Below are 12,863 nucleotides of genomic sequence, written 5' to 3' on the forward strand. Positions count from 1 at the left end.
ATAGAGTAATATCTCACATGTTCTGATAGTTACTCCATATATGGAGTGGATTAGACTTTTTAAGAAAAAAAAGTGCACAATTACACAAAAAGCCTTTTGATTTTAGCAAAATTAATTTGATATGTCTGTTTGTTTGTGCCTATATTGTTCAAGCAGATAATATTATTACCTGTATGTATTAAGTAGATGGTTTTATTGGCACTTAATGAAGCTGAAGTGATTCTTATATTTTTCATTACATTTTTTTCATGTTACTTTTTGGATTTTGAGTGACTTCATTGCAGACATTATTGGTACAGTTACTCAACACCCATATTCATGTGAAATTTATCATTTCTCTTCTGCGTATATACTTTTATTAGCGAAAACCTTTTAAGCACAATTTCTCAGAATGTGCTTGATACACCTATTAATATGTAAAAATCTTTGCCACTGCTGCCAATTATGCAAGTGCTTTTGTTTTTCTGAGATTTAGGTTTCAGCTTTTTTTGGATCTGATAGTGCTTTGTAAATTAATGGTGTAATCCAGTAGTTGACACACATCAGTCAGGGAAGACCATTTGCATCAGGTCTGTGATCATTATACACTGGGTTTGACTATACTTTTACAGGGCTCTATGCAGAAGCAATGTCAAATGGTTTTATGGTTGACAATACTCCACCAGTCTTCACTAAAGAAGCAACCCTGGGTCCAACTGGCAGCATGCTGCTCAACACACTGATCACACGGACAACACTGATGGTGGAATGGGGAGTCTACGATGATGAATCATTTATCGATAAACAATACGTGTCCATAGAATCCCATGTGGGTGGAGACTTTAACCAATCTTCCATTCCGGTAAATTCCTTCTCTGAAACATCACATATAAATTTATATCATGCTTGTTTTCACATGGATAATCAGTAAAATTTTTTTAACTCTATATGTTATACATAAATTTTATGACAACTGTTTCAGACTTCAACAATACACATCTAGAATGAGTTTTGCAGAGAGAGAGAGAGAAAGAGAAATCTTGTGGTCTTGATGACTTGTATTCTAGCAATGCATGATCTTTTGAGGTACAGAAAACAGGAGAATTAGGAAAAAAAACTCCAGGTGTCAGTGGATGACCAAAGCAATTAGACCAGCTGAAATTGAACACGAAACCATAAATCAGGGGCCCGAAGTGGCCCAGTGGTCTAAAGCGCTCTCCGTTGCGGATCACTGCCATCTCACCTCTGTCGGCGTGGGATCGAGTCTCGGATTTGGCCAATGTGGGTATGTGAGAAAGCTTGCCAGTAGCTTCTCTAGGGTCGGTGATTCTTTAAGGGGATTTCCCAGGTTCTTCCTCCACCATTAATACTGGCCGCCATGTATAGCCTATCTTGTGCTTAAAAAATGGCATTAAACCCTACAACAACAACAAAACCATAAATCTGTTAATGCCCAGGGATGTTCTTTGTGAAATGCACCTTTCATAAGGCTTCAAAAATATATTCTGATATTTGCTGTTAACCTTTATTTTTAGCCAGATTTCTTGTTTGACCTTACCTGATTACAGAGTTTAATGTAAGTGTTGTGCTTTTTACTTCTTGTATTAATTTGCCGCTATGAAGATTTTCATATGATTTTACTGGTATAATTTTAATTTTTAATTTACTGTATTAACAAGGCATTCTTACCTTGGGTACAAAGGCAAGCAAGTCATAGGGATCCCTTGATTAGTATGTACCTCAGACCAGACTTCATTGGTCATCAAACTTTAATGAAAAAGCTTTTCTTGTTTCTCCTTTTAATATGTTACTCAATCATAATACCTTGGGAGAACTACTACTACCCTGCAAATCCCGCTCTCCCATATTTAAACTTTTTAGCTAAATAGCAAAAAGTGTTCTGCCTACCTTGATGGCAGTTAGATAGTTAGAACTACTATTACCTCACAAATCCAGCCTTTACAGACACTACTTTTTACTTAAGGGAGCTGAAAATTGTCTGCCAACCTAGATGGCAGATGGGCAGAGTGATTTCCTGTTAGGTATAAGGATCGGTGGCAAAATACTTGAACCTGTCAGTTTATATTTCCACTCCTGTCAAGAAGCACACTGACATCAAGAGAGACCTCACAAAAGCCAGAATCTATGAAGAAGATATAGCATTTAAGTTGGAGGAGTTTTTCACTTTTAAGAAAGTATACTCCAGCTATATTTCCATTTTTTTCTCTTCCTATGATGACCAAAGTTCTGTCTTTACAATTTGCTAACACTCTGCCATCATCACAAGTTTAGGTACTTTCCTGTTTGGGCCATAATTATTAATTTCATGGGGAGCCCAAGCGACTTCACATTAAGTTTGGGCTATAATTATTTTATGTATGTGCAAGTCTCTAGCACTTATTAAAACTCCTGATATATGTGTAATTTCATTATGAATGGGTGCATACCAGTAAGTTTCTATTCCAAGGCCAGGGCACTATCTTCAATGACTTTACTTGTACAGGTAGGCTGTGTGCTTTTTTCCTAAAGGTAACTGCCTCAAAATGGATATTGGTGCATTACTTTGAAAGTATCGATAACAGTGCCTCATTTCCATTTTATGTAAAGGTATTATGTGAAATATACACTTGTGTACATTTCTGTATTGCTTCTGCTCTTGTCGGACCAGTGCAGGTTGGCTTTCTATATGCATTTTCCTCAGTTTCATTTTGCTCTTGCATGTTTCTATGGGCAACATTTCAGTGTTGTTTATCTGCATATGCATTCGATCATATTTAATGAGCACTTAGTCACTTGTACAGGTAGCCTATGCGATTTCACAGGATAGGTTCGAACTACAATATTTATTTGTGTGCATGTCATTATGCCCTAAAGTAAACTCTATATATATGTATTATTCCATCATTACTAGTACATACAGGGGAGTTTCCTTTACCACGTCATCCTTAGCCTTGGAATGCCATACCATAATGATTCTACCTGTACCTGCCATCATTGACCTTTCCTACTACCTGTTTTGCAATTAAGAATGTCTACTATCACTATTTTCCAGGTAACCATCATTTGGTATTACTCTGTACTCAAACAATATGGGTACAGATCCATAGATTTATGCTTCTCCCAATAGGTGGTATTGTCATTACATTTTACCTGTATGCTTCATTGCTTTATTAGACTGTCTGTTATAAATTCTGGATCAACTGTTTTAAAATTTAGCTCTGTGCTGACATTGCATTCTAAAGACAGATGCATGGCTACAGTTTTATACATTTTGCTCTAGTTGTCTTACAGTTTAGAACTATGGGCAAAGTGCAGACATGCACAGCTAAGGGCAAGACATCTCCAGTCTGCATGCTGACCTTTCCTCAGTATGAGAATTTCTGGTAGACAAGGGAGATAAGTCTTACCCGTCAGCAACGAAACACTAAACATTGACACTTTCAGAAACAGCTCTGGATCCCCAGTCACCACCACTGGACTCGGCATTAATGGCAACTCCAACATTATTATTGGCAACTCCTGTCTACCATGCCTCCTTGGGGTTTGACTCTTCCAATTGTGAAACAGTGACCTGCCTAGGCCATATTCTAGGAATCATGAAGGGCTGAATCAGCAGTATAATTTACCAGCTCAATCACTAACAGCTTTGCTTCCAGTATGCTGAACCCAACTTTTGCAGACATGTTCAGAGACCAGTCTAACTCACACACCACCCCCAGATACTCATTCGGCTTGATGCCATGATTAGTTTCTCAAATTTCAACAGATGTCACTTCATAATCTTTCCACACTCTGCCATGAGAAGAGACTCTTTACTCCGTGACTGTCTTGAAATGACAGTTTCTAATTCAAGATGTTCTATGAGTTTTGTGAGCAGCAGACCTTGTCACTTCTTTGCCAGCTAAGTAAAAAGCATTTCAGGAGACCTAAGCCTCACCCCATGCAATCAAGAGGATGTTGCTTGTGCTCAAGTGATGTCATCAATTTTAGACTATCTGATGTCATGAGAAGATTCAGCCTTCTGAGCTTCCATTTTAGATGATTTCCACTTTCGATTCCCAGAGTTTTGCTTTCCTCCCCCACTCCATCAACAACCTGGACTAAAGCTCCAGCATCTGCTAATATTATGATGAAATGAAAGATTCAGTTTTTCTTCATTTTAGGAGAGTTCTGAACATTCTGACCTATTTTCATCATCAGTTCATCAGTTTACTTTGACCATACACCTGTATTCCATTTGGAAACCCCAACAGTTGACAGTCATATCACTGCTTTGGGGATGCCATAGCCAAACTCCATACATATGGATCAGTTGGCCTTAGATGACACTCAGCACTCTGTGTGAAATATCAGTGCAGTGTCTTTGATGTTGGACTTCATCTCTAGGGCTATCTTCCAAGAGGTGGAACATAGCTTATCTTCTCTGAATACCTGCATGGAAGTGGGTCTTAAGAATGGCCTGAGTACTGAACAGAGCTGCTCAAGACACTTTTGCCAATGTTATAACCAAATTTACTGTTGGTGGAATGTGACTGCCTGCACTATCCTGAAGGACCACCATACACAAGTAACACCTGGCATGTCCTTTCATTATATGGTACCATAGTCATAATACCCATGTTTAGCCTTATTTCATTATTGGTAGCCTCATTAAGCTGATCTAGTCTGCCAAATCTTGCCCTCAAACAGGTGTTGATGTTTGGAACACTTGACTACAGCTGAAGCATATTTAATCAGCATGTATATACCACTTAAAAGCCACTGGATTCTTGAACAATGGAAGTGATAACTAAAACTAGAAGGGATTGCTTACCTAGTAGTATTGATTGATAACGGAATAGGGTGCTGCACTTTTGTATATGAGTGTGATCACAGTCATCAAGTAAGTGAACAATAATTTAATATTACTGTACAGTCGTAAATACATCTCTCTCTCCCTCTCTTATAACAGGGCATAATTTTTATTTGATCATTAGGTGCAGTAAGATAATTGTGATGCAGTAATCGTCTCTGTCGTGGTTATTCATCTTCTAACTTGTTAATTCTAATGCACCCTTATCATACCAGGGCCCAGCAATGTGGAATGAATTGCCCAGTGAACTTAGACACAAAGACACAGTGATCCAATTCAAGAGTGCTCTCAAAATTCACTTATTTCGACTGCAAGAACAAACTTAAAGACTAATAATGTTTCCTACCTGAACTATTCTCGGCATGTTTTTTATTTTTTAATGTTTTTCTAATTTCATGGTGTTTGTTTTTGTAATAATATTATTATATGTTTTTTATTTTATAGGTGTCTAATGTTGTAAAGCGTTTAGAGATTCTAAAGATTAGGCAGTATACAAAGTCCTCATTATTATTATTATTATTATTATCAAATTTAAACAACATATATTACAAACAACATATATTACTAATGCATGATACTTCAGCGCAATTACATCTGATATAAGTTAATTTAATACTGAGGGTGTGTACTTGTTTAAAATCCACAATGTGGAGTCCAATATTTTTTCATACACAATCTCTTCCCCAAAGTGAAATATCTTTTTAAACATTATTTTGCAAACTTTTTGAGAATTTTTTCTATACAAAAAAATTATGTGACATGATAAAGCAATTTGGATACAAAATCTATATACAAGTGAATTCGGGGTGTAAGACAAAGCTAACATTTTCTGGTCAGAAAGTATTGTCTTATAGGCCAGCAAATACAGTAATCATCTTTTTGATATTTTAGGTTGCATCATTGTTGGAGTGATAGTTGTTGGCTATATTGGTAAGATTGTGTATGGAAATTTATGAAGGACACGTGGCATACTTATCCAATTCTTGATGATGAAACCAACCACCAGCTTTGCAATACTTTAGTAAATATTCAGACTCCATTCTTGGATGTGTGAATGTGAAATTCATGCAGATTTGTTTTTATCTTATCATAGATTTTATCTGTCATTTCTTCCTGAAAATTAACATGGTAGCCATATCTTTATCAAATGTTTTAATGTAAGAAAACAGGGATAGGAAAGGAAACATTGGTTTATAGAGATTCTAAAATGGGCAATGATTTTAATACTTAATTTATGAACTAAGTTAAATGGTTTCCATCTTTCATCAATTCAGTATTTGTTATGTTTTGTGGGTAAGATGTCATGTTTTGTGGCTAAGATGTCATGTTTTGTGGGTAAGACACTGTATTTTGTGGGTAAGATGTCATGTTTTGTGGGCAAGACACCATATTTTTTTGTGGGTAGGACACTATATATTTTGTGGGTAAGACACTATATTTTGTGGTATATTGCTTAATCATATTACAGCATCATTTTCATCTTTTCAATTACAGCTGAATGGAATTGTGCGAGATTACATATTTACAGACCTGGATCTGAATGATGGTAGTAGATACTATGTCACTGTTTGGTGTTGTAATGGGGCAGGACTGTGTACAAAGAGCACAACTCCAAGTATTCTAATGGATTCCACACCTCCTACCCTGGGTATGTTTATTGTGTGTGTGATGGATGGGCAAGCATGTGTGTGTGTGTGTGTCTGAGTGTGTGTTCAGTACATTTTGTCAGTAGGAGTAGTCCATTGTTGTTGCGTTTATCAAAAGCCATATTTGCCAGTGACACTTGGCCATTTCTGATGATATATGCCAACTCAGAAGTTACTGTAAGGATGATGAGCTAGTCTGCATTTGGTACTTCTGTGATAAGAGACTCCAGATCTTCATCAGATTTGTTGTTGTTGTTGTTGTTGTTGTGGGGTTTAACGCCATTTTTCAGCACGATGGGCTATACATGGCGGCCAGTATTAATGGTGGAGGAAGAACCCGGAAAACCCCGGAAAGAACCACCGACCCACGAGAAGCTACTGGCAAGCTTTCTCACATGCCCACATTGGCTGAATCTTAGACTCGAACCGCCGCAGACAGAGGTGAGATGGCAGTGATCCGTAACGAAGAGCGCTTTAGACCACTCGGCCACTCGGGGCCCCTCATCAGATTTGTATCATGATCTCATCTGGGTTCGACAAGGTGGATGCATAATTGCTGATGATAGTTGCATGACATGACTTGTGTATGACTTTGACTAATAAGTGAGAGAAAGTTGTGTAATGACACTCTCTCACCTAGGCCTATCTGAATTCATTGGGATGACCATGATGAGACCTCCGGAGGCAAGATGCAGTGGGTGGCCATTAGTTCCTATTTCAACTTAGATGATGCCATGAGCTATTCACACAGCTCTTGCCATCTACGATAAATCTGTAGCTGAGAGATGATCATATCTACTTAGCAACCTGACCCACCAGAAAGGACTTTACAGACAAAGCCAGGAGTATCTGTCCACTCTGGGTCACAGATAGTACCATCTGCTGTTATTGTAGCAGTCGTAGCCTGACCAGACATCCTCCTCATCACCAACAGTTTTCCAGCAGGCTGCAAACAAGATGTCTTGGATGAAAACCCACAGTAGAGGCAGTGGCATTTCATTGACTATGTCAAGATACGGGACAGGCAGGATGTCCAAGTGATGATGGCCATGAGAAATACATAACACTGGACGGATGACAGGCTAATAACGTCCAAGTGATGATGGCCATGAGAAATACATAACACTGGACTGATAACAGGCTAATAACCTCCAAGTGATGATGGCCATGAGAAATACATAACACTGGACAGATGACAGGCTAATAACCTCCAAGTGATGATGGCCATGAGAAATACATAACACTGGATGGATAACAGGCTAATAACCTCCAAGTGATGATGGCCATGAGAAATACATAACACTGGACTGATGACAGGCTAATAACCTCCAAGTGATGATGGCCATGAGAAATACATAACACTGGACAGATGACAGGCTAATAACCTCCAAGTGATGATGGCCATGAGAAATACATAACACTGGATGGATGACAGGCTAATAACCTCCAAGTGATGATGGCCATGAGAAATACATAACACTGGACTGATGACAGGCTAATAACCTCCAAGTGATGATGGCCATGAGAAATACGTAACACTGGACTGATGACAGGCTAATTACCTCCAAGTGATGATGGCCATGAGAAATACATAACACTGGACGGATGACAGGCTAATAACCTCCAAGTGATGATGGCCATGAGAAATACATAACACTGGATGGATGACAGGCTAATAACCTCCGAGTGATGATGGCCATGAGAAATACGTAACACTGGATGGATGACAGGCTAATTACCTCCAAGTGATGATGGCCATGAGAAATACATAACACTGGATGGATGACAGGCTAATTACCTCCAAGTGATGATGGCCATGAGAAATATGTAACACTGGACTGATGACAGGCTAATAACCTCCAAGTGGTGATGGCCATGAGAAATACATAACACTGGATGGATGACAGGCTAATAACCTCCAAGTGATGATGGCCATAACAAATACATAACACTGGACTGATCACAAGTTCATAACCTTCAAGTGATGATGGCCATGAGAAATACGTAACACTGGACGGATGACAGGCTAATAATGTGCAAGTGATGATGGCCATGAGAAATACATAACACTGGACTGATGATAGGCTAATAACCTCCAAGTGATGATGGCCATGAGAAATACATAACACTGGACTGATGACAGGCTAATAACCTCCAAGTGATGATGGCCATGAGAAATACGTAACACTGGACTGATGACAGGCTAATAACCTCCAAGTGATGATGGCCATGAGAAATACGTAACACTGGACGGATGACAGGCTAATAACGTCCAAGTGATGATGGCCATGAGAAATACATAACACTGGACGGATGACAGGCTAATAACCTCCAAGTGATGATGGCCATGAGAAATACATAACACTGGACTGATCACAGGCTCATAACCTTCAAGTGATGAGGGCCATGGAAAATACAAAACATTGGACTTATCACAGAATAGCAAACTTGGGGGTTATGAGCCTGTGATAAGTCCAATGTTTTGTATTTTCATCGCCCTCATCACTTAGAGGCTATCTCTTAGTGATGGGGGCCATGAAAAATACAAAACATTGGACTTTTTATCACAGGCTCATAACCTCCAAGCTTACTGTACTGATTCAACCTACCAGACAACTACAAATCAAAATGAGCCCAAAAAGTATAATGTCTTCAAATTGAAACAGTCATATCTGAAACAGGCATTTGTTGAAGAACTGCGCAGCCAACATGAAACAATTGATATTAACTTTGATAATGTCAAGAAAAACTGAGCACCTTCAGAGACTGTGTATTCAGCTGCATCCAGAATCCCAGATCCACCACATGTAAGCATCAAGATTGGTTTAATGGGAATGCTGCTGCAATAGAGAGACTTCTTAGTGAGAAACATCAGCTAGAAAAGGCCTGTGTAAAAGGCAGCACTTTGTCGTCAAAGAAGGCAGCCTACAACAACATCATGAGGACTGTCCAATTCAGATTGAGAGAGTTGCAAGACTTGTGACTGAGCAATAAGGAAGATGAGATCCACTCCTACGCAGACTGGAATAACGTGAAGGACATCTATGCTACTTTGAAACAATCCGCATCTCCAATATTGAGTGCTGACAGCACAGTGCTGCTCACTGACAAAGAAGAGATACTTCAAAAGATGGCAGAACATTTCTACAACATCCTCAATCAACAATCATCTATCATTGAGCAGGCAAGTGATTGACTGCCGCAAGTGAAAATCAGCATAGCATTTGCTGATCCTCCAGTGCCAATGGAATCTGAGAAAGCAATTGACCTGCTGTCAAATGTCAATGCACCTAGAGGAGATGCTATACAAGCAGTAGTATTAAGCTTATATACCACTCCCTCAATAACTCGCACCCTGATGACTCACAAACCTGCTTACAATGCATGGTCAGGCATGGTTCCCATTTTCGTAACCAGAAAATATAAAAAATTGAACCCTATTTGTTGAAAATCTCAATCAAAATTGGCAACTGAAACTTTGATATATGACTCGTTTTATCATCAAAAATGGTAGATAGAATCTGGACATTCTAACCAGCATTATGAAATTATCAACTTTTAATAAGAAACCTTATATGTTACATTTTCTTTCCAAGCAACATTCATATTAGATCATAATTAACAATATTCAAGGAAATTTCTATCAATGAAAACATCTCTTAAACCTAGCGAAGGCAGTACTTTAATTAATAAATTCCAATTTAATAATTTTTTATCAAGTGAAATTTGTGTTCTGTCTTTGAGTTCCTTAATGATCATAAATACAATGTCCTCCCACTTGTATTTAAACATTCAAGATATGTCTTTGAGCATTTCTCTGAGAACCTAATTAAGTGCCAACTGTGTTTTGATATCTGACTAGTGGAAGTATTTAATGTATTGATGCAATGAATTAAAACCTGGCCTCCTTTGTATTATCATGTTTATTATGTCTTTTGAATCAAATAAAGAAAGTGAAAATATAAAAAGTTGCGTAAATCCTGCCAGCTTAAGATCTAGCTGCTGCGATTGTATATCAGGTGAAGTCATTTCAGTTGATCGATCAGACAGTGTTATAAATGTTATTGTGCACATAATGACATTAAACTACCTTAAATTAACCTACTCATTCATAACTGTTCAAAGATAGCAAGGCAACCAAGCAAAATTAATACTTCATAAAATAAACAATTTTGTATCACAGATACAGACCATTGTAGGGGAAACAAGTTTCAGAGAATTGATGAACTGGCACATAGTAATATCCACAAGGATGAGAAGACGTTTCACTTACAATGAAATCACTGTATCATTATTTTACTAACTGAACAATACAACAATTGAATTTCAACTTAGATGCTTGTCTCACAAAATAAAGAATGCTTTTTAAAAAAAAAAAAGGAATCTTGTTTTTTGGTGTATCAAGAGTTAGTCTGGTTCCATGCCTCATAGACTCCTTGCTTCACACTACACTATTATATGCTACTCAGGGAACCAAACTTATCAAGAAAGCAAACAGCAGTGATGCAGTGCACAAATGTTTTCATGTATACATGGTTTGATGTTGAAACCATTTGGATAAATGTTAACAATCTTTCAGATGCTGGACATTTTGAAAATACATGTGATTTATACAAAATAACAAGCAACGTTATTAGATAAAGCACTTTATTGACTATTATTCTCAGTGGGGATATAAAATGAGGATATAGTCATTAATTAGCCTAGTTCCAACCCACGCATTTGCTCGATCTCTAGTAACTCTTATCCTCGTTTATAGACCATTCTATGTTTTTGGACCCCACTGTGTGCAAGTTATCAAGAGAGACAGGTGTACATTACACACACTTAATGTAGACTTAAGGAACTTTACCACAAGAGTACAAACATGCATCATTTGTCCACATGAACTAGTTGACACTTTAAACATTCCCACAAGTAATCCTTGAACCACTTCAACATTGACTCTGAGTCATGAGAAAAGCTCACATATGCAGTATTGTTCCATCTGGTTTGGTCTGCTCTATACTGGAACTTCTATACTGGAACTGTTGATGAGGAGGAGGATGTCAGGTCAGAAGAGAACTGCCAAGGCAGTGCATTAATACAAGCAGAATAAATCTCACAACTGCAGAGGCAGTGCAGTAATACAAGCAGCATAAATCTCACCACTGCAGAAGCAGTGCAGTAATCCAATCAGCATAAATCTCAACTGCAGACACAGTGCCTTAATACAAGCAGCATAAATCTCACAACTGCAGAGGCAGTGGAGTAATACAAGCAGCATAAATCTCACAACTGCAGAAGCAGTGCAGTAATACAAGCAGCATAAATCTCACCACTGCAGAAGCAGTGCAGTAATGCAATCAGCATAAATCTCAACTGCAGAGGCAGTGCCTTAATACAAGCAGCATAAATCTCGCACCTGCAGAGGCAGTGCAGTAATACAAGCAGCATAAATCTCACAACTGCAGAAGCAGTGCAGTAATACAAGCAGCATAAATCTCACCACTGCAGAAGCAGTGCAGTAATGCAATCAGCATAAATCTCAACTGCAGAGGCAGTGCCTTAATACAAGCAGCATAAATCTCAAAACTACAGAGACAATGGAGTAATACAAGCAGCATAAATCTCAACTTAAGAGGCAGTGCAGTAATACAAGCAGCAGAAATCTCTCAACTTCAGAGGCAGTGCAGTAATACAAGCAGCAGAAATCTCACAACTTCAGAGGCAGTGCAGTAATACAAGCAGCAGAAATCTCACAACTGCAGAGGCAGTGCAGCAATACAAGCAGCATACATCTGAGAACTAAAGAGGCAGCACAGAAATGCAGGCAGTGTAAATCTCACAACTGCAGAGACAGTACATTAATACAAGCAGCATAAGTCTCACAACTGCAAAAGCAGTGCAGTAATACAAGCAGCAGAAATCTCACAACTGCAGAGGCAGTGCAGTAACACAAGCAGCAGAAATCTCACAACTGCAGAGGCAGTGCAGCAATACAAGTAGCATACATCTGAGAACTAAAGAGGCAGCACAGAAATGCAGGCAGTGTAAATCTCACAACTGCAGAGACCATAATTCTCAGAACTACAGCACATCTTTTATTGATCAATGTAACAGCATTTTTTGTCAAGTGTTCCACAGATAGTTCAGAGCACGAATGTACTCATAAAATCCAAACCAGTTAGTGACAGCATGGTCATGTTTAAACTTGAAGGATGAACAACACACACACACATACATACACACACACAGACACATACATACATACACACACACACACAGAGCTTTGTACACAAATTTTATGTTGGCTTGTTTAAGGCAAACTGACTGGAAAATTGAACTTGCCATTTGGGGTGGGGTGGGGTGGTGATCTGAGCTTGCCCTCAATATGACAATAGAAT

At 38.5% G+C, this 12,863-nt stretch overlaps 1 protein-coding gene across 1 annotated transcript in view; it reads left to right on the forward strand.

The window, feature by feature from the left end:
• LOC149790379 (uncharacterized) overlaps positions 1 to 12,863 on the forward strand; it is a 202,385-nt gene that overhangs the window by 128,888 nt on the left and 60,634 nt on the right. Inside the window, exons 28-29 of the mRNA XM_089972427.1 lie at positions 612 to 841; positions 6,326 to 6,479. Of these exons, the coding sequence (XP_089828553.1) occupies positions 612 to 841; positions 6,326 to 6,479 (384 nt within the window). The remainder of the gene's footprint in view (positions 1 to 611; positions 842 to 6,325; positions 6,480 to 12,863) is intronic.

Source organism: Sinohyriopsis cumingii, chromosome 10, assembly GCF_028554795.1.
Source record: "Sinohyriopsis cumingii isolate HCF-2022 chromosome 10, ASM2855479v2, whole genome shotgun sequence".
NCBI lineage: Eukaryota > Metazoa > Mollusca > Bivalvia > Unionida > Unionidae > Sinohyriopsis > Sinohyriopsis cumingii.